Source organism: Euwallacea fornicatus, chromosome 19 (assembly GCF_040115645.1).
Source record: "Euwallacea fornicatus isolate EFF26 chromosome 19, ASM4011564v1, whole genome shotgun sequence".
Classification (NCBI taxonomy): Eukaryota; Metazoa; Arthropoda; class Insecta; order Coleoptera; family Curculionidae; genus Euwallacea; species Euwallacea fornicatus.
Window position 1 is genome coordinate 1,972,691 of NC_089559.1, and position 26,346 is coordinate 1,999,036.

Below are 26,346 nucleotides of genomic sequence, written 5' to 3' on the forward strand. Positions count from 1 at the left end.
ATGCCAAAAAAACCACAAATTTGGCCACAAATCAATTTTATACCGGGTAATAACAAAGTTATGCGCGTTTAAATAAGCTCACCCAGCGCTGATAGCGTCCTCTACAATGTGCATCCAAAAATGTAAACGGATTCTGATTTGTCGCTTCATAAAACCCCCCGATGCCACATTTTGATAAAATGGTACTATGACAAATCTAAATAATCATTTTTTTTCCTTTCTCAATATCGACTTTGACATCCTGTATTTCGAAAACCGCCCATTTTTGGATTAAGGAAAGTTAGTTTAAGTTGTTCGGTGTTCGCCTCAAAAATCTGTAGTAGAATTTTATACAGACTTTTTAGAGACATGCTGTAGTATTTTTAAACCAGAGCAGATGGATGTTATTTTGAATTGTTAAGTAAATTTTCAGTTGCTTTCAGTAGGGCTCTATGGAAGACATTTTTTTGGGTGCATATCACTTTAATCCACTTAAAATTAATTATTTCTTCTTTGATCTTGTAATGTATGATTCTTTACAAAAAAATGAAGATTTTTTATTAATTTTCCATGTGTCTGTAAGCTTTTCAAAACGTGGAGAAAATAGGGGTATTGGATGGGGAAAAATAAAATTAAAAAAAAAGTTAAAAAATATAACAAATAATATAATGAAACCTAACATAACCTAACCATAGCCAAATCTATCAAAACCGAAACTAACCGAACTAAACCATTTTTACCAAATTAAAGTAAACATTTAGCATACTTGAAAAACAGTTAAAAATACATATAGTGGATTTGGCTATGGATAGGTTGGTTTTTATTAAATTATTTATTGTATTTTACAACTGTTTTTTGTTTTATTTTACCCTTCCCACCACCCCTATTGGTGCCAGTGTCCCGAAAGCTTGCAGATATTTATTTGGAATATAAATTAAATGATCCGCAATTTTTTGTAAAAAATCATGTATTACTATATGAAAGAAGTAATTTTTTGACAAAACAAACTGTTAATTTTTGGTGGGTTAAAGCAATATTTCACCGTTTTTTTAATACTTAAAAGCCTGGAAATATGTGAAACTTGGGCGAGTGTGCCCTTGACTTTTGTTAAAATAAATGTCTCCAAGTTTTTTATTATTTTTCAATATTTCTCAGTGACATCGATGAAAGTGGATTTTTTTAAATTTTGAAACCTCTTACTTAGTTTTTTTAAATTTATTAAAACATTTTAGAGATACCTTTTATATCGTACCGAGGGCTGTTCCTCACTTCAATTGCAAAACCAACTGAAAGGCCTTTCATGGTCCAACATTTAATCAAAATCATAAGGGCTGAAGCTCTCTCCTTGGTCTGTGATAGGTATTACATTAGTTATTTCAGACGTCAGCTTGTCATATTTTCTGTGATAATTGAGTAGGGATTTAATAAGGGTCCGTACATGGGTCATTGGTCACTGCAACGGGGATGAAACCACGCTGTTGGTTGGTCCCTAATATAATTCTCTTTGTTTAAATAAAGAATTCCCGTTAGCTTCGTAAGTAATAGTTTTTCATGCCTCAGAGACAAACCCCCAATGGCAATTTAACTCCCCCTTTGTCCCTTTCCATAGTGGTTTAGCGGCACCTTTGCAGTTTGTCTTAAGTCGTTTATTGGCAATATACCTGTGGTATTACGCCCAAAGTCAATACGACGAGCAATAACCATTTGCGTGTGTGCAATTCCCACGACGAGTGTAACACCGGCCGCCGATTGTCTGCAAGAAATGGAGCTGCTGGAAGAGAAAATTGCAGTAGCACGAGGCGAGAAATAACATAACACAGGGGCGTACAAGAGCTTGACGTGCTACTTAACAAAAATGCGAAGGAGATCGCAGTGCTGGGTCGAAAGTTATAATGTCTCAAAGAGTCAAAAACGTACTCAATTAGATAAGCAAAAAAGAAAAAATAGTTCGTGCCCTTCAAATAACGAACGCACAATGGCGTACCAAAATTTTATATTCCGCGTGAGAAACGTTCAGGAAATAGACTCGACATTTCGAGACATTTAAAAAAAATAACTTGTCATAGATCACCTTATATAGTACGAATAATTGTACATTAGAGAATAAGCGAGGCAAAAACATAAATTGAGAATTTGCAAGTCACAAAGTTGAGACACGATGAAGTGATATTTTAATACAGAGTACGCTGGTGTGAATCACAGAACTTGGATTCACGTGTGAGTACATTAGACAACACTTCAAAGTGAGAAATCAGGAAATGAAGGGATAATTGCAGAAACTCTGTGAGAAACTCCATAATTGTTGTCAAATGTGCGTACTTTGAGAATACAGTGGGGCGAAAAGCATTTAATGTTTGGAAAAAGTCAGGAAGTAAACCGACACCCGGACGAACAGTTATCATACACTTATAATAAAGAATATGCTAAATAAGGGAAAAAGGGAAGATTGAGAATCTGGAAATGAAGATGATGATTAGAGAATTTTTTAAAGGGATATAATTTGACAGGCACTAATATTCCTTACAGAACGTACGTGCTTTGAAAGTGCTCACATATATCGAATGTTGCATATTAGTAGGCCAATCCGCCAACCACAGATTCCCTGAGCGAAAATAATTAGACTTTCCTTATGTGACTTTCATTGGGCGTTTTACATTCACTATACAGTGTAGGAATTGTTAACAAAAGTTATTTCGTTAGTATCTTCGGTGTTTTTTGGCACGTTTTGCACAGTTGGACCAGGCGCATTTTTCGCATAATTTGAGTTAAAAAATTTCAAACTAGAATAATTTTTGTGCAAAAACTAATGATAAATACATTCGCGATACAAACCAAAAATGAGTTCCATGTATTGAGAGGGAAAATGCCGGAATATCTTCTAAAGCAAGGAGTAAACTGAAATTTCACAAGAATAAAAAAACTAAGATGAAGGAACATTTAGATTAAAAAATTAAACATGTTTATCATTGGGGTGTGCAAAAAATGTTGGGGGAAGGGGGGGGAGGGACGCGTACGTGACGCCACATTTTTCTCACTCAATTTCCAAATTTCTTTCCCGGAATTATAGGAAAAGTGCGCCTCATCGAACTGCGCATCATCTCAAAACATCATTAAAATACGTTACGAACCGCTGAAGTTATTAACAAAATTTGTTTTTTAACAATCTCAATATTCTATATAGTCATAAAGCAATAAAGAAAAAAGTCGTCCAAAGAAAAGACTAGGTATTGTCGCTCCAGGAATCTATGGTTAGCGGATTTGCAACGCCCAGTATAACAGAGAATAATTTAAATAACTGGAAAAAGTCTAATTTACAATTCCGGGAGTTAACGTCCTGCTTCAAAAGGGTGAAACAAGACATTCTGTAGACAATGAAATATCTTCTTTGGGAACGTACACTATCGCTCATATGTAAAGCGATTTTTTAAATTCGATTTTCCTTTCTATAACAACCTGATTTTAATATAATCTATCACGTTAATTATTTATTAAAATCAGATCAAATAGAGCAAAAGTAAGCAATTGAAATACTTCTTATATTTTCCGTTACAATTAAATGTTTTATTTACTATTTAGTAGCACATCCCTTACTTTAATTATTTCGTTTACAACATCTGTAGTTCATAGACTTTAACCATTTTTCAAAATAATCTTTACATAATGAATTCAAAATATTTTGAACTTTTTTCAACGAATCCGCTATATTTGTCATTCTTTTATCATGAATCCAATTGAACAATTGAAGCAAATTTTATTTCAAAGGATGTCTATGGAGTTTAGATTGGGGCTTTGAGCTGGCCAGATCATCACATCAACGTTATGTACAGTTAACCACTCTTTAATTTAGAAGTGTGATTCGATTGGTTGTCGTACTGGGACGTCTACCGAAGGCTCTTACTTTTCTTCTGTTAAGGGCAGAACATGATTTTCTAGAATACTTTTATAAACATATCGTCGATAATTTTTTTCTGATGAATTCATGCCAAACCCTCTGAAGCATTACCAAACTACATATAATACCGTCACCTTCATGTTTAATAGCGGATTTAGTGTATTTCGAATTAAATCGTCCATTAATTGGCCTTCTGGGCCAGCAAATTCCGCCTGATTTGAACAGTTTAAATCGATTTTCATCTGAGGAAAGGACAATTTTCCGTATGTCATATGAGCAGTTCTCGTGCTCTTTCGCAAAACGCAATCTAATCCTTTTCTTTTTTTTTTGAAATAAAAGGCTTTTTTGCCGACTTTCTCCCATATAAACCAGCGTTTTTTAAACACCATTTTATGGTTCTTACTGATACTGAAATACATAACTCTTGTATGCAACTTGCACTCTTGAATGGATCCTAGATAGATAACTTTTGTCCATGACTTTATCAGTTCTTCATTTTCAGCTACTCTTGGGAAGTTTATCTAAGGTTCCTCTATTTTTGAACTTAAAAATCGCCCTTGATATCGTTAATTTATTTAATTTTAAAACGTTGACAATTTTGCATTGCTTTTCACTACTTCAAAATGTTTCTAATTTTTTTTTTCGTCAAAATGATGTGATAAATCAACACCTCATGGTATATTGAAATATTTTTAATTTTTTAATCAACGCTGTGAGTAGCAAAGTCGATATCATGCAATAATATTTATAAACAAATTGATTGCTCCACACATGCACCTTATAAAAAACAAAATAGTCTGAAAAAGGACATAAGCAAAATATATGAAAAATATATTTGTACCTTTAAAATATTTGGACAAACGAGGAAGATGTTTCATTAATAATCCTAAACAAATATTTCTTTTAGATACATGCTTATTTTAGATTTTTCTTTAATTCCTCTACATATGAGCGATAGTGTACATCAGAGAATAAGGCAGAGAAGAAAATGCTTGGGGACAAATTTGGATATAAAATCAGAGAAAATATGAAGAAAGTGTTGAAGAAAAATTTTAACGTGGTTAAAATACAGGAGGCGGACGTGACAAAGCTGGGAAGTCAAAAATCGCTTTCAAAATTTGGCAAATAAGAAAAAGTAAAGAAGGAAAAACTTTCCGAGTTTGAAATTCGGCAAATGCGGTTCGATGACAATGTTCGCACATTGGATAATCAGTTGGATCAGTAAAAAACCAAAAACTAGCTGATAAGATTTTTTAAAAGAAGAATGCTCCCTGACATGTCAAAGTTCGTTTCAGGCAGACATGCGTAAATTGGAGAATAAGCGAGATAAAAAAATCTGATATCAATTTGTTTAATTTGCTATTGGCGCAACGGAGAAATCAATGAGTGATAATTAGAAAAAAGGATCTCTCTACTAAACCATAAATTAATGGTATTTTTCCAGCAGGATACGCCTCTGGATTTCCCAAATCGTCCCCTTGCAAATTGGCATCTTACGTTTACACCGAGGCCGGTTGCTTTTGTGTCTGATATGGCCACGATAGTGAGCTTCAAGCCGGACGACTTTTTACCTCTTCTGCTTTCAGCATTTTCTTCATCCTTTAAGGGCGATAATTGCTTATTCCGATCCTCGTCCAAGGGCAAGAAATCATTTTAGACCCTTTGTCAATCATTTAATCGTTAACTGACCATCTCAAGAACACGTTTCTTAAATTGTGAAGATCTACAATCCAATTGTTTCAACCGGGCAAAATTTAAAAATCCACAGGGGATGGAAATAAAGGCGTCACTCTCATTTGCAAGTCAGAACAAGAGAGCAACATTTGTAAAGGGAGCTTTACATTAAAGTTCAATTAGAAGAGTGCAACCTCGGTCCAAATTTTGTGAGGGGGAAGTATCCAACCTTGCCAGATTTATGGATAAGTGGGATTGGGATTTAAATTAACTTCCTATAATAGGGCTAAATTCATTAGGGTTTAAGTAATAATGCTTTTTTTCCTGCTGTGAAGCACTTCAGTTTAGAGCCATTTACATTTTTGTGAATATCTGACTTTCTCAGTTGAAAACAAAAGCCCCGGTGTATCGTGATGGATCGGGCAAGTAGTCTAGGGATTTGGTAAACCTCAACAGGATCCTGCACTCGACCACGTGATTATCCCGAGAATGTAAGTTGGTTTACAATGTATGCCTTAGAGCGACGATTTGCGCATACGGTGGATTTTCTATGCAACAAGGAAGCCCTGAAAATTTTAGGAACTCTGGACATGAGCGACACATATTCTGTCTCCAGTGTTGCCTCAATTTTCAGCTCTATGCAAACCGAACAGTATCCCCACATTCACGTACTTTATAGGCAGCCTGTCTACTCGAACTGGGGCAAAGTTGGGGTACCCCAATTTTAGAATTTCTCAATGTGCACATGACAGTTTATGCGGTGCGAATCTCTAACTTGGATCAAGTTCAAGTAAATCAAAGAGAGTTTTTTTTTCGAAAATATTCTCAGACACCTATTTTAAATACCATTTTAAATTGCGCCTTTTTTGATGTAAGAAAATTTTATACAGTGTGTCCCAAATTTGAGACATGACTTCTCGACGATTTTTTTAAATGACGATCCTAATTTTCTTATTACTATTCTTAAAAAGTGTGTCAAGTTGCACGTGCGTACAAAATGCCAAATTTCTATTGCTTTTCGTTTAAAAATTATCCAACAAAGAAATCTCATTCAACTCAATAATCTTTTTTCAATAAATGCTCATTTACTAACTGACAATACCCTGAACGGAACTGACGCTCGTTTTGAACATTTCTAATTTCTTCGGCGGAAATTCGTCCACATTCCCGCCTTATTGGTTCCTGAAGCCCCTCAATGTTTTCCGATTTGGTCTTAGAAACTTCACTTTTCAAGCATCCCCAAAATAAATGGTCCGTAGGTGTTATTTCCCAAGACCTCGGTGGCCGTTCAAAGGGTCCTCTTCTGCCAATACATCTGCCTGGAAATACGTCATCCAGATACTCACGGACAGGTCTTGCAAAATGAGGAGGAGCATCGTCTTGAGGAAATCAAATGTTTCTATGCGGATCATCGGTTTTAACGGGATCAGGAAACAGTGTAACCAAATTCGGAACTAGTTCCTCCTGCGAGAATTCTAAATATCCCACTCCATCGAGATTTCCTTGGAAGAAAATTGGTCCCATTACTAGATCACTAACAATCTCTGCCCAAACATTGACTTTTTCTAGATGTTGAGTGTGGCCTTCCTTCATTTAGTGTAGATGGTTGTCTGCCCAATAACGACAATTTTGACGATTTACCTCACCATTTAACATAAACGTTCATTAATCAGAAAACAGGACGTTTTCCATGTTTAGAACATTTCTATTCAGTAGATCCATCATTTGTTCGCAAACCTGGAGTCTTCTATCCAGATCATCTTCGGTGAGTTCCTGGATGCTTGTTATTTTAGAAGGATAAATTTTTGTGCTTCAAGAACTCTTGTCCACGAAGACTGGCTAATTTCGAGTTCCTTATCAATCTGCCTAGTGGAGATATGAGGATTTTCTTTAACAGAGAGAATTACATTGCTTTTTCCTATTCGTTGAGCGCACTCTGACGATGATTGTTTTTCTTAACTGCCTATTTTCCGGAAACTGGTTTTCAATCTTACTTACGATACTTTTCGATATGGGGGGTAAATCAGGATACTTTTCTCTGAATAAATGAATAACTAAATCGGTGAGATTAAGAACAGTACAAGTCCAAAAATCGCCGTTTTTAAGTCATTATATGTACATTTTTTGTCATGCAAAGCTGCATCAAAGGAGTAGAAAAGCAATCTGAAAACTACATTGTTAAGGTGATTGCTTGAGCTTAGTGAATACCATTAGAAAAGGACACTACAAGTCCTGAACGTGTGCTGTTTTTAGTCTCGACGAATATTGTTGTTTACAATTTTTTATTGGAATTCCATTACCAGTTTATTATTGAAGTCTCATGCTGCTTGTGTACGTATTGCCGTTTTCTCGCAGTAGTTAGTTAAAACAGAATAAGCAATTTCGTCTGGAGACAGTAACCAAATTGAAAGTGAAAAAGAGGTAATACAGGGTAAAAATCGTACTAGAAATCCAAAAGAATGGAAAGTAAACAATAAAAATATTATCTGTACAACGTGGCGAGTCCTATTATTTCTTCATCTGGTAAAATCGTTACTGGAAAGAAAACTAGGCAACCTTGCACGTAAGTTTAGTTAGTAAGTAGTAAGTTAAGTTTTAGAACAAAATTTTATTTGAAACAAAATCTTGTTCTAATAGATTAAAATTTTGTAGGTGCAAATTGAAATGTACAAGTAAATTTTTTGATATAGAAAAAAATTTGATACTCGAAAATTTATATGACGGTAAAACAAAAAACGAACAGGATGTTCTTCTCCAAGGTTTAATTGAGACAAAACCTATTTCAAGATATCGGACTCTAGTTGAAGACCATAACTATGCTAAGCGAAAACCTGCAAATTTTCGGTGTTTTGTTAAAAAAAAAATCAAGAACTAGTATTGGTACGCAAATAAGCATTTACGGGCTTGCATGCAATATCTAATTTTCGTGTCCAGCGCTTAAATTTATTACTGAGTAATAAATTTAAGGGGGGAATCTCCTACAGATTGGTGAGGAAAGCACAGTAATAGACCTATCGCAGTTAATGAAAAAACGAAACTTAAAATGAAAATGCACATTGAATCATTTCCTTATAAAATTGCCCATTATTCTACCAAAGATATTCGATATCTGGACTCGAAATTTAACGTGAAACATGTTTAATCTTCTTAGTAAGAAATGTCTTGAATGAAAAAACGAAGTGAAGTATGAATTTCTTCTCAAATTCTTCAATAAAAATTATCGACTAAGGTTTGGAAGATCACAAGTCAATGCGTCTGGTCGATGTGACGGACTTCGTACAAGATTGAGGAATATAAGTTTAAACGATAACGCTAAAAGAGTTTGTGCTTCAGAACTTGTTACTCACAAACGTCACGCCAAAAAATTTTTATTGAAAATTGCAATAAGTTGAGAAATTGTCTAAAGAGCATCCTGAAATTCTTGTAATCACTTCTGATTACATGCAAAATTTGCCGCTTCCAGTATTACCAGTGCAAGAGTTATTCTGTGTGAGACAACTTTGGGTTTATTGTTTTGACATCCGGAACTTAAAAACAGGTGCTGGCCATTTCTATATGTATCATGGAGGTTAAGCCCCGAAGGGCCCTAGTGAAGGATGTAATTTGGTGAAAGACTACATTAAGAACCATATACCCGAAGAAGTTCAAGAATTGTACATTTTTTCTGATGGATGTTCAGGGCAAAATAAAAACAACACAATGGTGAGATTTTTTGGATGGCTGTTCAAAGTAGCAAACGTGTCAAAATGATTTACCATAATTTTCCATTTTGTGGACACTCGTTTTTGCCTTGTGACAGAAATTTTGGACATGCAAAAAGCTTGATTCGAAAATATTATCGCATATACGTTTCTGCAGAATATGAGACAATGAAGAAAAATTCCAGAGTAAGATGCCATTTACGATAAGTATCATTAAATGTAATGACTTATCAGATTTCAAGAATTGGTGGTCTCCACTCTGCAAAAAAAACCAGCACCACAATCTTGAAGTAATTTAAGGAAAACTTTACAATTTCTAAGGATATGAAGTTTGCTTACGACGCATCATTTCCAGACTACGTTAAATGCTCAGAGTTTATTGACGGAGTTACTTCTTACATATTTAATTTACTGAAACCTAACCAAAATCCATTGATTCCTAACAATAAAACCTATTTGGTGGTAGTGCCATTTAACAAGAAAACACTTCAAGATCTAAAGCAAGTGATGAAATACATCGAAGATGATCCAGAATTTTATTATTACGTAATATCATGGCCGAACGCTAATACAGACGGTGATGACGATGGAGATAATCAACTTTTTTTAAAATTTTTGTGCAATAAAATATGCATTCACATATAATTTTGTTTCAATTTTTGTGACTGAGTTTAAAGACGGTACAAGTTCATGTTTGTGTTCGAGGGAAAATTGAAAAGTGCATGACATATTAAAACAAATTTTTAGTTCAAAAGACCTAAAAAATATAGTTTAAATTTGTGTGAATAACCTCAGACAACAAAAAACATAAAAAAGAAGAAACATTTTTTTTATCTTCCCAAAAGTCATGACTTTGTGCTTGTACTGTTCTTAATCTCGCCGATTAAATTTTATTTTGCGTTCTTGTTCTATTTCCGTATCAAATCATCATTAAAATTTCAATCTTGTGAGTTTCAGTTAAATATGGCATTTTGGTCGATTTCTCAACAAAAGATGTTTCTCACAAAACGATAAGCTAATAAATATCCTCGCTTAATACGCCTGGAAAGCGATGCTACGCTTCTTACTTATTCAACATTGTCAAAAGACGTCAACCTAGGTTGACAAAAAATGACAAACGAATGCTTTTTGCCGTGCCAATTTTTAAACTGTATAAAAATTTTAATGAGTTGATTCAAATTTCTTCAATTTTCGAATTAGTCGCCGTTAGTTAAATATTTTTTAAACGACAGGGAATAAAAATTTTGCATTTTATACGCATGCGTAACTTGGCATAAGTCTCTAAGAATAGTCACAAAAAATTAGAATTTCCATTTAAAAAAATACTCGATGACGTCATATTTCAAATTTGGTTTACGCTATATAAAATTTTCTTACATCAAAAAGGGCGCAATTTAAAATACTAATCCACGCGTCCGAACATATTTCCAAAAAAAATATGTCTCTGATTTACTAAATTTATTCCAAGTTAGAGATTCACACTGTATATTTGCATTGTGCCTCACATCAATCAGGCCTCGTCATGAGTGGCAACCGTCCCATGGGACTGTAGTTATCTGTCAAGTTTTTTAACGACTTTGCAACTCATTTCGCTAATGATTTCTTTGAATTATCAACTGTCCAGATAGGTTATTCTTGTCATTCCGTCCAGCGCAATAATTTCCAAACTTTCTCGCCGAACGGTCACGCTAACATTTCTCTTCTACGCTTCATCTGGTCTTAATTATTTTCGAACTTTTATATTTTAAGAAAAAATAAAAGAGTGTTGCAACGTTGCCGCATTGTGCAAAGTTTGGCACCTTTATCGTTGCTGAAGCTTTCAGTCTAACTTTGCGCCAGGCTGTCGACCAAGAGCTCGTCCCGTTGCAAGTTTGATCGTACCTAGTGATTTATCGGGTTAAAAATCGATGTACCTCGTTAGTGACGCCACTGGTTTCTAGTGAAATTTAGGGAGAATTAGAGGTTTTTCAATTTAATAGTCACAGTGCAATAAAACAAAATTAATTTAGGTGCCATAAATCTCGCAAAATCCGTTTTGTGAGTTAGTTGCATGTAAAATAGTCAAAACGAATTAAAGACCACTTTTATAAATATTCATAAAATTAATTCTGCCATTTTTTTAAATTTAACAAGTGTGGGTTATTTAAAGAATCATCAGGCTTAAATATAGCATTTTGTTTTTTCAAATTGAGTAGAGATTGATTGAGTAGGAAATGATAAAGATATTAAAAAATTACTGCAAGCATTTAATTTTTCACCAACTGTATTCTTGAAATAAACATAACAAATGCAATAAACGAAGAAAATTAACAATGGACATGTCTATCTCGGTCTATTCGGACTTTTTGACACTTTCTGGACGTACAGTCGATTAGGTTTTCTATCATTATTCTTGGAATGTTGTTCCATGCTTCCTAGAGCATTTCTGCGAGGTCATCTAAATTTTGAGCATTTGGATGATCTCCCAACCTCCTCTGAAGAACATCCCAAAGATGTTCTATGGAATTCAGGTCTGGGGAATTGGCTGGCCTCTTCGAAACTCGCTCTTGAGGGTATTAGGTTACAAAACAGGCGGTGTGATGTCTCGCGTCATCTTGTTGAAGAACAAAGTTTGGTCCTTCTTCTGCTGCAAATGGGATGACGTTAAGTGCTACAATGTACTCTAAGTATCGACAACCTTTTACAATTCCATCTCAAAAGATATGCAAAATAGTTCGCGTTGTCAAACAACTTTCTCTCCATGCCATAATGGAAAACCTTCCGAAATGGACAGTTTCTCTCACATTTGCCTGTAAATATCGCTCACATCTACATCTTCATGCTCGAATAGACGCATCGTTTTGGCTAAGCCGATATCTTGACTCAGCTGCAGAGAAACTGTGTCCCTAAAGGTCTAAGACCAAAAAGTTACTGGCCACTGGCATAATAACCAATGGGCGTTAGTTCATTTGACTATTTCTTTAATCCCTTAGAGGACGTCCTTGCTTTAAAATGTGAAAATGCCTATTTTAATTTTAAGAGTTTTTCGTAATAAACGGGACAGATATGCTTTTAAGCCTCAATAAATCAACGAAAAATTATCGAAGTTTTCGTTGCGACAAATTTTTTGGAAACGCCCAATGGATTTCAGTGTTTATACGAAATATAGTCGTCGAAATTCCGAAAATTTTCATTTTTTTCCGAACTTCACGGGAACACAGAATTAAAAAAATTTTGAAAGGGAATTTAATGAAAGCCAAACCCCAATAATCTCGACTGCGCCCCTATCACAAACCGCAGAGACAAGCATCAACAAACAACTGTAGAGTTGACAAAGAATGGACCCACCCCAACCCCGCGCAACCAGGCGTGACGCACTATAGCCATATGCGCACCCCCTCTGTCCACCTTACGGTAACCGGCGCAATTAATCCTTGGCACTTTGCCTTCGACTGTCATTATGACAGGTGATTTATCGTGCTGTTTACCCTTTTATTTTTACCCGCAGTGGCGATGCCAATTTAAAGCCATCTGACTACGAATTTCAAGTGTCATTATTTTTGTTTATGGATAGGAAATCGTGCGTTCGAGCAAGTCAAACACGGTCCATTGTGTGATTTATATGCTTCGATGGGTAGTTTTGATTCGGGGTGTTAACTAGGAAGGTTTATTAATAGGTCGACTTTCGTTTTGGGTGTAAAACCGAGTCGTTTAAGTTGCTTCATGACCAGATCACATATATACACATACATACAGGCTGCCCCAAATTCTGCCCTCAACGTGCGGATCGTGGAAATTGTGGGAGACACAAAGGGTCGTTGAAAGAGGACATATTTGTCTTTTTAATATTAAAAGAAAATTCATTAGCCTTCAGTAATTTAAATCAAAAACTGCTCTAGGTTCCCTAGGCCATATTGCCTATTTGCATTTGTATTCGAAACGGGAGTATCTTAGCTCAACTGTAGCGATAACCTCACGGCCAAATAGGTCGAAATAGGCGCTGGTAACAAGGTAGTTTCCATGGAAACCCAGACACAAACTTACCGGTTGATTCCGGTTACTAGAGGTGCCGTTCTTCCGCTGTTCGGCAAACTTACTTAGACAGAGATTTGTCAGCACTAAAATGGAAGATAAAACTTCAAGATTCAAATCCTCAAGAATTTCTTCGTTTCCAGTTATGCTCGAGTGGCGAATGCTTGATCCACCTTTAACTCTCGGTTAACTCAATCTACATCCAAGATTGCTTATAGGTAATTGGCCCACGTACCCACAACAATTCACCTTTGGTTTCTTAGGACTTAAAGAATTTTCGGATGAATTTACGTAACTTTCAGTTTAGCAACTTCACTATGAAGACTCTCGGAAGGAGAATCGACTTTTAGATGTAGTAATTCGTATTACAGATTCAGCCTTAAATTGCCGTGTAATTTCGGTTTTTTAGCTGCAATTCGAAGACGGAATATCTAATCACCTTTAGTTGTCAGTCAAGACTGATTAGAGCTGGGTTAAAGACTCCTAATGGACAATTTTTTGATGCACTACCTAACAATTTCTCTTTGGTTTCTTATAGTTCGCCAATTTTCAGACAAATCTAAGAGTCGAATGTCTAGCCCCGGTGGCCCTCAGTTAAGCATAACTTACATGCAATAAGGACCTTGGAAGCACAAGCAACATTTTCACTGGATTCCCTTAATATTGTTGTTTTGTCGTATGAAATTTGAGTGCCGATTTTTATTTTTAGCTTTCAGTGAAATCTAACTATCGCTAGTTTAAAGATACCTTAAAGCTGATTTATTTACACCCATTTTCAAAGAAAGGACTTTTTTACTTATTCGTAATTTTAGAAACACACAAGTTGCCGAATTTTGCTATTAATTACGCATAGCTGTAAGCAGGTAAAAACCCTTTAAATACCCCATTTTAACATCGCTTGTTAAATCAGAATTCCCATTTGGCAGCCTCTGATAAAATGCAACGATGTTCATTTGGGTTTTGAAGCACGATTTTCTTATTTCCGTAAAAACAGTACGGAATCAAGAGGAATAAACTCTCAAGTGATACCGACTGAAACACTCACGATTGCTCAAGACTAAGGCCACCTCATCATGCTCTAATGAAGCATGACGCACAAGGGCGTCAGTAAAAGCAGATTAACAATACCGGAACTAACTTGAACAAACATCTACTTACCCAGATTACGTTTGGTTCCCATGGAGCTGGTATGCTCAACGCTCCAGATGGTCTTCTCAACATCTTGCCGCATCGACTAATTCATCGTCGCAATAATGCGTTTTAAGATTACTTAAGTAGCAGTTTCGTTAATCTTACTGTCAAATATTACTGAAACAAAGTGTTAGTCGATTAGCTCCGTTTACGTAGAAACGACTTTACTCTGCCACTCTAAAGTGGCACAAATACTCATGACATCGCTTCATCGTAGTAAAGAGATATTTAAAAAAACAGGAAGAATTTTTTACTAATGCGGTAATGCGTTTTGTGCAATATTATCTTTACTAAAGCAAACAAGAGATGCATCAGTTGTAGCTGAAGCATGGAGCAAACACACCTATGTGACATATTAGAGGGTGCGAAAGAAGCATTACGCATTTTGATTCAGAGCAGCTTCTTTCCAATAAGGTTTAAAATGTCGCATTTTTCAGTTCGATAAGTGACGTGTATAAACCGTTTTCATAAGTAATTAAGAATAAACGTTTGAACGAGGCAAAGGTAAACATGAACTCCATAACAACTTAAAATGTCGTTTTCCTGAAATTAAATTATGAACTTGAGCCTCAAATACGGTTAAAAAACATTAACCAACGACTTCAGTTAGTAATCATTGCAATTATCAAACAGCTACTTAATTTTTGCGCTTAGGCGGTAACTGAATTTTATTTGCCACAGTTCCGAAATGGTCATCGACCCTAGCGGTTAACCGACAACCATTTCTTAATTTAGTAATAAAGTAGCAATAAAATGCGCTCTTGATGGCCCTAAATTCTTGACTTTCCAAGGCTAAACTAGAGGATTTTTCGGAACTCATACAATTTCCAAGAATTATACAGATAATGATAAAAGCTCTTTGGGGGGTTTAAAATGTTTGATCGTCGTTGACCCTTTTCGGAAATTATCGTTTTTGCCATTCATAAGCGTAAACTTATTTTTCGATTCGGATCTCATCCTCAGGTTTTGGAATGACTGCAACATACCAATAAATTCAGTTAAACCAGCATTCGATCGCGGCATATTCGATAATCCCCAACACAGCCTCCCGAACTTAGCACTCTCGCACCTACGCGTCGCCACTTCCACGCCAAGCTTCCGCTCTCTCTCCATATCCCAGTTTCCCCAAAATAGCGAACTCTGCACTTCTGCACATCATCCCCCAAATTTCCCCAGTTTTTCCCCAGTTAGCGCCACCGACTTCATACGCCCCCTTCTCCCTTCACCTCGGCAGCGAGTCTATCCCCCAAAAAGCTGAGAACACGCCCTTTCTGCATCCTGACGGAGCAATTGGCGCTGGGCAGCTGGCGTTGGCCTTACTCATTGGTCGCTTTCCCCACGGTGGAGCGAGGGGACAGCGGGAGGAGGAGCGGAGCAGGAGAGAGCTGGGATCGTCGCTCCTCCCTAGGGAGAGCGGTAGTAGCAGGCGAAACTTGAGGTTAGCAGTAGCGATTTGGATGTCTCTCGCGAGGGAGCAAATCGGGAGTCTTTCGGGACATTTGACATCATCAGTGCTGTCGCTCTGGAGACCGCTTTGTATCGCGAGACGTTTTCCGGGATAAAAAAATCGGTGCCTATTGTGTAACGTGGGTGCTTCGATATTCTTAGATTTCCGTAAAAGAGCTCCTCAGTGTCAGGAATTTTTCTTGGACTTTGGGAATTTTTTGTTGACCTAGGTAAGTGCTTTCAGCTGCACATGGAGGGAATGGACCTTGGAGGTTTTTCGTGTCTGCCTAGTAAAAAGAAGACACTTTTTGATAAATATTCAGTATACTGGGAGCAAAATAAGTAATTTATTAATTTCCATCATTCATAATTAGAAATTCTATGAAAACATTTTCGTGTAAACAAGCAGCCAGAAAAACCAGGTGTCTAGATAGTGCAAAATCGTCCGTTTAATAATTAAGTAAACGTAGAAAAATAAAAAAAATTGTAACAAGCGGCACGAAAACATTTATTTACATATTTAATTATTTATATAAAATTCCGAAATGGGGAAGTAACGACACATTTCTTGTCATGTTTCAAACGTAAAATTAAAGATGATGCGTTTGATTTTGTGAGACTTCCTGTACATTATGGACCATTCATTGTGAAAAATATAGCATTCACCATTTTGTGTCTATAAAATTATCATATTACATCCCGAAGATCCCAGTACGTCAATTGAGGTCTTATATATAGTGAAAGCCGAATGCAATGACGGTGAGGGGGCCGAGTAAAAGGGTTGTTATATCTTGTCGTCCTTAAATCACGATTTGTTTTTTTTTATGAAAAAATTTATTTAAAAAATTAAAACTATAGAAAATAAATGATAAAACGTAAATAATTTAATACAACTTGTAACTTATTTATATTTATGTATGTGTTGTAAAAACGCATTATTTATTCAAATATTCTGTAATTTTTGTTTGCTGTTTGCAACGTAAGTTAAAATAAATCAATTGAATTTTTTTCTTTATGGACCTGATTTCATTACCTGTTAACTTTTATAAACTGTTCAAGGTTGTAGGGCTTTTACAATTGATGGTAGCTTAAAATCTTTACCACCCTCAGAGTCTTCATCACTCTCATCTTGAATGGTGACCACTTCGGTTACGATTTGCTAGTGAGATAAAGCACAGTTTGTTTCCCAGGCAAGGTCAACATTTACAAAATCAGTCCATAATTCATCTGACAATGTGAGGGTTTATTTTATAATACAAGAGGTGCATCATTTTCTTTTTCAAGATCATTCTTCTTGCCATCTCAGCTAAAAGAAGATCGTCCTCCATTTTGAAGCAATCAGCTACTGGTGCTAGTCGTAAACCTGCAGATGTAATATAATTCATGGTTCTTTTGGGTCATACCTTGATCCATGTTTTAGAAATCATTGATATTGTATCTAAAACTTTAATAGGATGCTTTTTGTTTTCAGTAATATTTATTAGTTAGAATTTTCTAAATTCAACTTCCATTGATTTCATGATACTTAGGTCAATCGGGTGCAGAACTGATTTGGTACTTGGTGGGAGATATTTAACGTTAACATTCTCTAAATTTTGCATTTTTAGGTGCGTTTGGCAAATTATCTACTAAATGCAATTTTTTTTCTCAATTCTGTGTCCTAGTCTAGCAAATTTTTTACAAAATAAGTGTGATGTCATCCATGGTTTTTTATTAAAAACACACAGGTAACCACTTAATATTCGTTAAATGACAAGAGTTTTGTGATTTTCCAATAACCATCAAGTTACGTTTGTCTCATCTTGCCATATTGATAGCAACAAAAAGAGTAACTCATTCCTTAAATATTTTCCACCTGTGCACTTTTTTCCTTTCGATTTCGATGTTTTCTTCGGAGGCATTTTGTAGAGAAGACCTATTTCATCTGTGTTAAAAATATCGTCATGCTGGTCATTTTTTCGAATTTCTGGCCAGACAGTTTTGAACGAGTTTTCTGCCACTGCAGCTGGTATACTGGCAGATTTACGATTAACTTTTCTATAAACAATATTATGTCTTGGTCAGAAGCGTTTAGGCCAAGTTTCTAAGCATTTACATTTCGACACTTTATTTATTATTTTGGCAAATTGTTCCACTTTTTCCTATATTATTGGGTCACTAATTGCTACTCCTTTACTTCTTTCCTTTTTAAACCACTTAAATGATACCTGAGCAATATTTCCATGATTGGATAATTTAAGTTTTTTCTTTGGTAAAAATTTTGATTAAACGTATTCTTTATCGCTCCCTCATTCATACTTTTCTCCTTAATAGACAAAACTTTTCTTTTTCTTGAAATTATTTCTTAAAACACTACAAAATTAAAATAACGCAAACAAGCTAAATACATGCAATGAACATACTCCCTAATTTATATAGTCCTCGTTGATAACTCAGGAATTTTTCCGATAATTCCGATTCTTTTTATACTCTTTTATAAAAAATTAATTTTTTTAAGCCAATTAACGACGCAAAACATAAATGGAATTATCGACACAAAAGACTCAGGTTCTATAACTTAAATCAACAAACCCCTTTGTCGCAGTTTTAGTTACTTAGTGTCATAAATTATTCAAAAAATTGTCTTTGTGTCTTTATAGTAATTGCAATATAAAGTCGACACTCCCGGCATTCAATTAGGAATTTCGCAAAAAGAGACCGAAACTTATTAAAAAGCAGTATTTAACAGCTTTGCACAGAAATCGCAAAAAAACCACAACAATACATAGGTGTGTCAAAATAGGATACTAAAAAGACGTTTTTTTGGTATTTGTCCAGAAGACAGCACTTTTTTAGAAAATGTCAGTCACTCTGAATAATTTTTAAAAATATTCCGACAGTGTCGATTTTATGCAACACTTACTATATTATTGTATATGCCGAAACTTTGTTATATCCAGCTAGCAAATAACCGGAAATGTCTTTTTTGCGAACGTTAAAAGCGACAGTTTTACAATGGGGTAAATGCAAATCCAACCAAACTTTCGGATTTCCGTCGCTATCCGCGACTTGTCGTTATAACCAACGTAGTTATTCTGTCTAATCGCATTTCACTCTATTTAAAAAAAAAATCAAAAAAATTTCCCACGTAACGGAGTTGCGTTTTACCAGATTTCAAATTTTGAGCTCTGATATCTCCGGAATTCATACACGAATGCCGTTAAAAAAAATCACATAAAATTAATCATTCCACAACCGCTCTAAGTATTCGCAATCGGAATTGCAATTCTTGTTTCCGCGATTTTTAAATTTTATTTGCACAAATTGCATTTGCAAATTTTTTTAGTAAATAAAGATCGACAATAAATATACGGCGTGAGTTTTTGAAGTAAAATCAAACGGGTTTATATTTAAAATTTGATTTAACTCGTACTGATTGGGCGGGGGGAGTAAATTTTTTTTTTTTAAGTTATATTATCTTGTCAATCGAACGAATCTAAAATGGCATTTTCGAAGCTCCTCAATTGAGGATCCATGATCAACGGTAAACGGAGTAATTTTTTTAAAGTGAACTCAAAGATGTTTATTCAAAATCAGATATAACACGCACTTATTTGAGATTAAAGTTAGAGGCACATTTTGACGAATCTTAAAAAAAAATCACTTTTCTTGCATTAAGTTGTTTGTTGGACTTAATTATTTTTAAATGTAAAAAATATTATTTTCTTCCATTTTTTACAAGCACTTTTGTCTTCTAGAGTTGATGGACTACATAGAAGAAAAAGTAAGCCTCAAGTTCGAACAAGTGCAGGTATTAAAACTTATCAGCCCATGATAAGCCAGCATTTTTAATTTTCAGCCTCTAAAATCTAATCAAGTCATTTTAGTGGAAACATACTCCAGAAAAAGTCCTCAAAGAAGAGAAGAGGAAGAAAGAATTCTTATAACACTTACCATTTTCCAAATATTTGCAATGACCGCCTTAATTTTAGAGGACCTTCAAAATGGTGGAAATAAATATATATACATATATGTGTATTTTTAAAATCTCTCTCCACCATTTTGGAGGTGTTTTAAAATCGAGGCGCTCATTGCGATCTCGATATCAAGAAACTTCAATTGACGGATTCGCGGGGTGAATAAAGGGTTGAAATAAGAGGTTTTACGTCACAAACACCCGCTAGAATTTGCCGACAATGTGGAAAAGGAGAAGGCACCTGTATTTGGTTAATTTCCAAATCTTGAGTAGCCATATTTATTTTTATTTATTTGAAATTATTAGACAAAAATCTTTTAAAAAAATTACTCGTCCTACTTCTGCAAGTAAGCATTTGACACCTGTGGGATTACAAGATAACGAGTCAGTTTGATCATTATTATTGATAGCATATGCAGGGTATTTCAGAACTATGGGATTAAACTTCTTGGAGCGTTCAGTGCAACAGAAAAAGATATGTGAGTATACGAATCCGTGTCAGCAACTGTCTCTCTAAGGCGCTAGCTTGAAGGCAGTTATGTGCAAAAATGTCTTTACCAAGTTTTAGCAGGTTTGATTTTAATTTATTTGTACAAAATAATATTAAAGTAATTATTCAAGTTAGTTCAGTTTTCCTTGAATATCACCGTCCCTGTTTAAACGACGTGCATGGTTTTTGCGGCCTTGGCTAAAAATTTGATAATTGTTTTCATGGACTTCAGATGCTGCAGTGATTTGCGTAATCAGATCTTTCTACGTTTCCACTGGCGTTTTACAAACCAGAGACTACGTGTCCGCATAGAAAAAAATCAAAAGATGTTAGACCGAGTCACCTAAGGGGCCACTTAGCCGGACCACCTCTGCCGATTCAGTGTTGTCCGAACTGACGATTCATTTACTTAATATTAAATCCAAATAGATTTTGAATAATTACTGTAGTGTTATTTTGTACAAACAAATTAAAATACAACGTACCAAAGTTCGATAAAAAACCATTCTTGCGTAAAACTGTATAAAAGCGCCATAAGGCTGTAGCACCATAGGGAGGCATTTCCGCACATGGGTTCTTATGCTTAAACGTCTTCTATTGTTGCACTAAACAATCCCTAGAAGTTTGATTCCATAGTTGTGAAACATCCTGTATATTGATATATTGATAACAGTAAAGTTTCCTTATAAAGCGAGCAAAAACGAAATATTGTGTTTGTAAAACACTTGCTACATCTAGTATAAAAACACTACTGATCTAATCATTCAGCTTTTCACCAAATAAAGGATTTAAAGCGATACTAATTCTTTATTGTCGAAGTTAAAATTTTAGTGAAAAACATGACACGCATATAGTTAAATCAATGAACCTTTGTTGGCACATCATCAATACGTCGCCATTGATGTGCAATTACATACCACTTCAATAGGAGATAATTGGTGCCATCTTGCATAATAATAACATAATAATATAAAGCACTAAGTTAATTTTTATAATTCCAGGTTATGTTACATAATGCTTTTATGTGATTCCTGTGAGAAATTTGAATTACATTAAATTATTATAAGCAAAATTCTTGCGGCACGCTTCACGAAAATTATTGTATAGAAACACTAAGGAGGTATTGTACTGTTGGTAATACAATATCAATGGCGCTGAAATGCTGAAAATTTACGGTGTTAGAGACATAAAGCTCAACATGTTCAATCATTGCTCTCATGTGTAATATTTTGGAACGTATATCTGAGAAGAAATAACTTTCACCTTTGAAGGCACTTTCAGGAATACTGCATAATGGAAAAGAAATATTAAAGACAGTTTTGACAGGTGTCACTAAAAATAAACGTCAATGTCATGAGAATGTGTCATTAATGCTCTGTTATATTTTTGAGTTTTGTGAGCAACAAACCGTTTTAAAAAAATATTCGGATGTTTAGTGATTTGAAATTTTTTTGACCCCCTGTATAAAAAGAGTTTCCTTGGAATGCAATATTATAATTTCATTTCAGGAATGTTTAGTTTAAATTTACCTTTACCTAACAAAATATTAGTTTTTTATTACTTATTTCATTATTTTATATATCATTATATTTCATATTACATTTGGTAACTTCTTGTATTTGACTGGAAGGTAAAAATTTCAAATCTCACTACCGTATAAAATTAAATAAAATCCTACAGTTACCCCTAATTCACCCGAGTATCTGATTCATTACAGGGTGCTCCAAACGGCTCCACCACGCGTTCAGACGAAGCCACCCCCGGCGTTCCGACGCCTTCTCCGTGGCCGACATTGAGTCTGGAACTGGACGCAGCTGCGGCCTGGGGTCGCAAACTGTACCCCCCCGGGGCCACCCCCACACGCACTGGGGCCGGGCTCATGTTCGGCTTGCATCACCATCAGGACTCGGGCGCTGGGTTGCACCATCACCAACCCAGAGGGCCCAGCCTCAAAGAGGAACCCCTCACGAGAGGGTGGATGCAGGGTGGAATTACTGATCAGAATGGGTAAGCTTTTCGTAATTAGGTATTGATAAAGGGTGTCTCGTAAACTGTGAGAGAGTTCGGGAGGAGTTTTTGGTGAATTTAAAGGCCGGTTACTTTTACACGTCCCGTATCTCTATTTCTTTGGAACTATAGCTATAAGATGTGGGGGGGTACACGTGATGTTGATTATAGGGTTAACCCGTAACAAATCCAGCATCGCTTATGCGGTTTTATTCGTCAGAAGCGTAGTGGGGCATGATACGTGATAAACTTGAACAAACTCACGAAAGTTTGAGCACGTCTTAAATTGATCCTCTTAAAATATCACCAACTTCTGTTTAGCCAGAACTAATTCATAATCCTGAACATCCAAGACTAAGCTGATTTAACCTGATGCTAAAATAAAAAACTTTAAATAAATCTGTTAAGTGAGCATTTTGAAGTAAGGGCGGTTGGATGGGATATATTGCTATGAATTAGGTCTTTCCTAGATATCGGATAGTGATAAAAACCGGACATAAACGCTATCGGCAATGATAGGTTTGTAATCAAGCCGGAAACGATAACGCCCTTGTTGGCGCAAAATGCGAGACTTATTGCCCTTAATATCGATCGTTTGTCATTGTTTTAGGACCTTAAAAAGCCCGTCTTTAATACCCACAAAATAAGCAAAATTTTCATCTATAGAAAGCTGAGCAGATTTGGCAACCAATTTGGTTACAATCCGAAATTCCTTACTTGTATAATCCGGCCAACCCTTAATGGGGCTTTAAATGTCACCCAGACCATTAAGGGTCAGTGAAAAGGACAATAGTCGTCACAACGACGTCCCTTGGCAACCCTTTAGTATGCGACAAGTCCATATGGCTAAACGATAACATTTAATTGTAGCCAGTGATTTTATCTCGAATCTAGAAATTCTATGACTGCCATTGTAGAATGGCCTTTTGATGCCCATATGTGTGGGGTCGTTGAAAAGGGGAGGATCCGGCATGCGATATCGATGTACCGTTAATGCAGCATGTGTGAATAGCTCATTAATATTTATTGTTTCAGTTTCAGAGAAAAACATTCTCTGGAACAGTCGTTTGTAAAAAAGAAGGAGCCGTAATTCGAGCGAACGCCACTAAAAGACCCTTTCCAGGCATTCTTTTTTCCCTTTTCGGCGTGTACAAAATTAATAGGAACAAACGAACTCGAACATTTACCACCTTCATTAACGGGCTGGTATAAATTATCGCGAGGGCATAATTCACCGGGCACACGGGCATATTTCAGTCCTGCCAGGACTCGCAGGACCGAAATCCTGCGGAGGATAGCGAGACGGACCAGCCCGGAAAAAGGATCAACAGTTATGTAAAAGCCGCAGTTTTTATGCTCAATTTAGTAGAACTCTGTCCTTCGTAGTAAAATTTCGCTGAAATCCTAGAGAAATTGAATAAAGAAAAAGATCGTATCGCACTGGAGAGGGGATTTCACAACTTCTGAAGAATGCAAGAAACTACCTCGAGAAACAGGGGGGCGCAGGCGGAAAGCTTCGCCTATAATGCTTTCGCAGTTAAATCTACTGTAAACTAGAAAAATGATGAATTTGTAACTTTACAATTGAAGCAAAAACCGCGTTAACTTGAGGCTTAATCAAGCGATAAAACTCAAACATGACTTGTGAACACTCAAAGAAACAACTATAAAGAACAGGGGCGTACAGACGAAAGCCTTCGGGCCAAGACTTTCATGGTGATATCTCAGTCAAATTAAATTCCCGATTCTCGAAGTTTTAACGTTTTCTTAAATTGCAAAAAGACAAAGCTACCGCGTAGAATAAGTCTGGCTCCATAGAATCAACTGTCAATTCCTTCATTTCCGGAATAAATTCGAAGTTATCCAACGATCGCCCATTTGATAAAATCCTGCCCAGGTTTTTCGCTTTCTAAGTTGTTCAAGCTCATGAACCCTAGCGCGTTCCATCTCTTCTGTTCCATAGAATGAATCATAAATTCTACTGTTTGCATGGCGAACGGTTGCTATTAAAGAATGAAAAGGAAATTGTCTGAAATATTCAGAATGGAAGACGGAAAAGTTGATATATGATTGTTTCGTGAACGTCTATTTATTCTGTTTTATGTCGTATCGCACATAATTCCTCTTTTTTTCTGTTCCTTCAATTGCTGTATGAGTCGAAGCCGTTCAGTTCTGATAGAAAAGTTGGAAAATCCAGCGGCCAAATTTGAAACAACATTGCCTCGTTGGGGTTTTCCCCCGTTCTTCAGGCGTGGATCTTCTGCTATGTTCTCTTACTTCTGTTCCTTAGAATGAATTACAAAGTTCATAACGAACAACTTTACAGCCATAAATGTTACAAAATCATCAATCGTAAATCAAGTAAATTCCTGTATTGATGTTCAACCAACATTGCCTCTTCACATTTATTTACCTTTCGCAGCTCATAAATTGATGTTATTATAAATAAAATTACGTATAAATTCAACGTTAAAGTTAATGTTTGTTGACTAAATTCAACTGCGACTTGGTTTTTAATTTCCTTGGAAATGAGATTCCATCGTTGGTATATTTCTCTTATGAAAATTGGAAATTTTTGAAAATTCTATCTCTACCGTTTCATGAAATACGTCGCGAATTTCAGAAAAATTAATTGCGAATATTGGAAAAGTTGGTAAAAATCTTAGAGCAATTTTTTGAACATCTTCTTTCTCTAACGAATCTCAGACTTTGAGCCGCGCTAATCATTTCTTCTTCTGTTTCACGCAGTCACCAGTGAGTTCCAACATTCGTCTACCGAATTCTGATTTTGTCCTAAGCTTGAATGTCAAATAGGATTTCGTTGCTAAAATTGTTCCCCTTCTGGAGCTTTCGAACTCCTGAATATTTTACCTCCTCTGTTTCATAGAATCAACTGCGAACTTCAACATTTGTTGAGCAAATAAAAAACTATTTGCAGATGTTAGAAAAGTTAGTGAAAGTTCTATGGTGCCTTCCAACGTCTTTCTCAGATGCTGAATCACACTCACATCTTCTCTACTCTATTTGATAGAATCAGCTCTAAGCTTCAGCATTCGAAGATCGATTTCAAAATTAGCTTAAGATGATTGAAAAGTTAGCAAATTCTAAGGCAAACTTTTACATTAAGTGCGCGAATAAAGTTGCATCCTCAAGCCTCTGCCCTTCCGGTGCTATTTAGGCTTTGAAACTTGAGTATTTTGTTCCACATAATAAACTTTAAACTGCAGGATGTGCAGGCCAAATTCAAAGCAATTTAAGTGCAAGAAGAAACTTGTATTTGTGCCTTGCCCTGTATAAATTTGTCGCAATTTACATATTTTGATGGGCACTGATAATGACTTATCGTCTAGATAGTTTTATACACCCTTCAATCTATAGACAGCCCCCTAATGGGCCTGATTCATTAAAAGGAATATATTTGTTGATTGCTTGATTTCATGAGATAAGTTAGCAATTACGACCGAAACGTCAAGTGGCGTTCCATGGCGGAATTAACAATTAATATTATTTTCAAGGAGTGTCTTCGGACTAATTTAGTAATGGTCTTTTTATGCTTATTTATGCATATCGCGTCGGGGAGACACCCCGTAAACGATGCGGTATATTAAAAAGTCATCAGACCCTCCACTCCGAATTCCATTGCCTAAGAGGGATGATTTTTCAGGTCCACAGTTGCCAGAGCTCATTTCGAGAAGCAGCCACCATCCAACTTAAGAAAATCCAACTTCTTCCATTTTGTGATAGCTCTGTACGACAGAGCGGGCCAACCTATCGAGATCGAAAGGACCGCATTCATTGGTTTCATTGAAAAGGACCAGGTAAGAATCAAAACATTTCAAGGAATATGAAAACGTGAGTCACTGAGAATCAGGTTTCGGGTGTCGGAATGGGCGAAAAAAAAAAGAAAAAAAAGTCGTATCTTCCGACTTTTAAAAAGCAACAAGGGGGACGAAAAATAGTGCTGTTCGTGCGAATAAATGGAGTGTTTGTTTTACGACAT

The 26,346-nt window shown here is 35.8% G+C and overlaps 1 protein-coding gene across 11 annotated transcripts in view; it reads left to right on the forward strand.

Moving 5' to 3' along the window:
• Window positions 1-7,893: 7,893 nt before the first annotated feature.
• Window positions 7,894-26,346, forward strand: part of kn (EBF transcription factor knot) — a 91,523-nt gene continuing 73,070 nt past the window's right edge. For 9 of the 11 annotated variants that reach the window (XM_066293565.1, XM_066293573.1, XM_066293569.1 and 6 more), the window contains exons 1-3: window positions 7,894-8,108; window positions 22,057-22,346; window positions 26,011-26,164. In XM_066293565.1, the coding sequence (XP_066149662.1) occupies window positions 22,219-22,346; window positions 26,011-26,164 (282 nt within the window). In that variant the 5' untranslated portion in view covers window positions 7,894-8,108; window positions 22,057-22,218. Of the gene's footprint in view, window positions 8,109-15,880; window positions 16,125-22,056; window positions 22,347-26,010; window positions 26,165-26,346 lie in introns of those variants that run through there. The other 2 variants (XM_066293568.1, XM_066293567.1) reach the window with 2 other exon arrangements.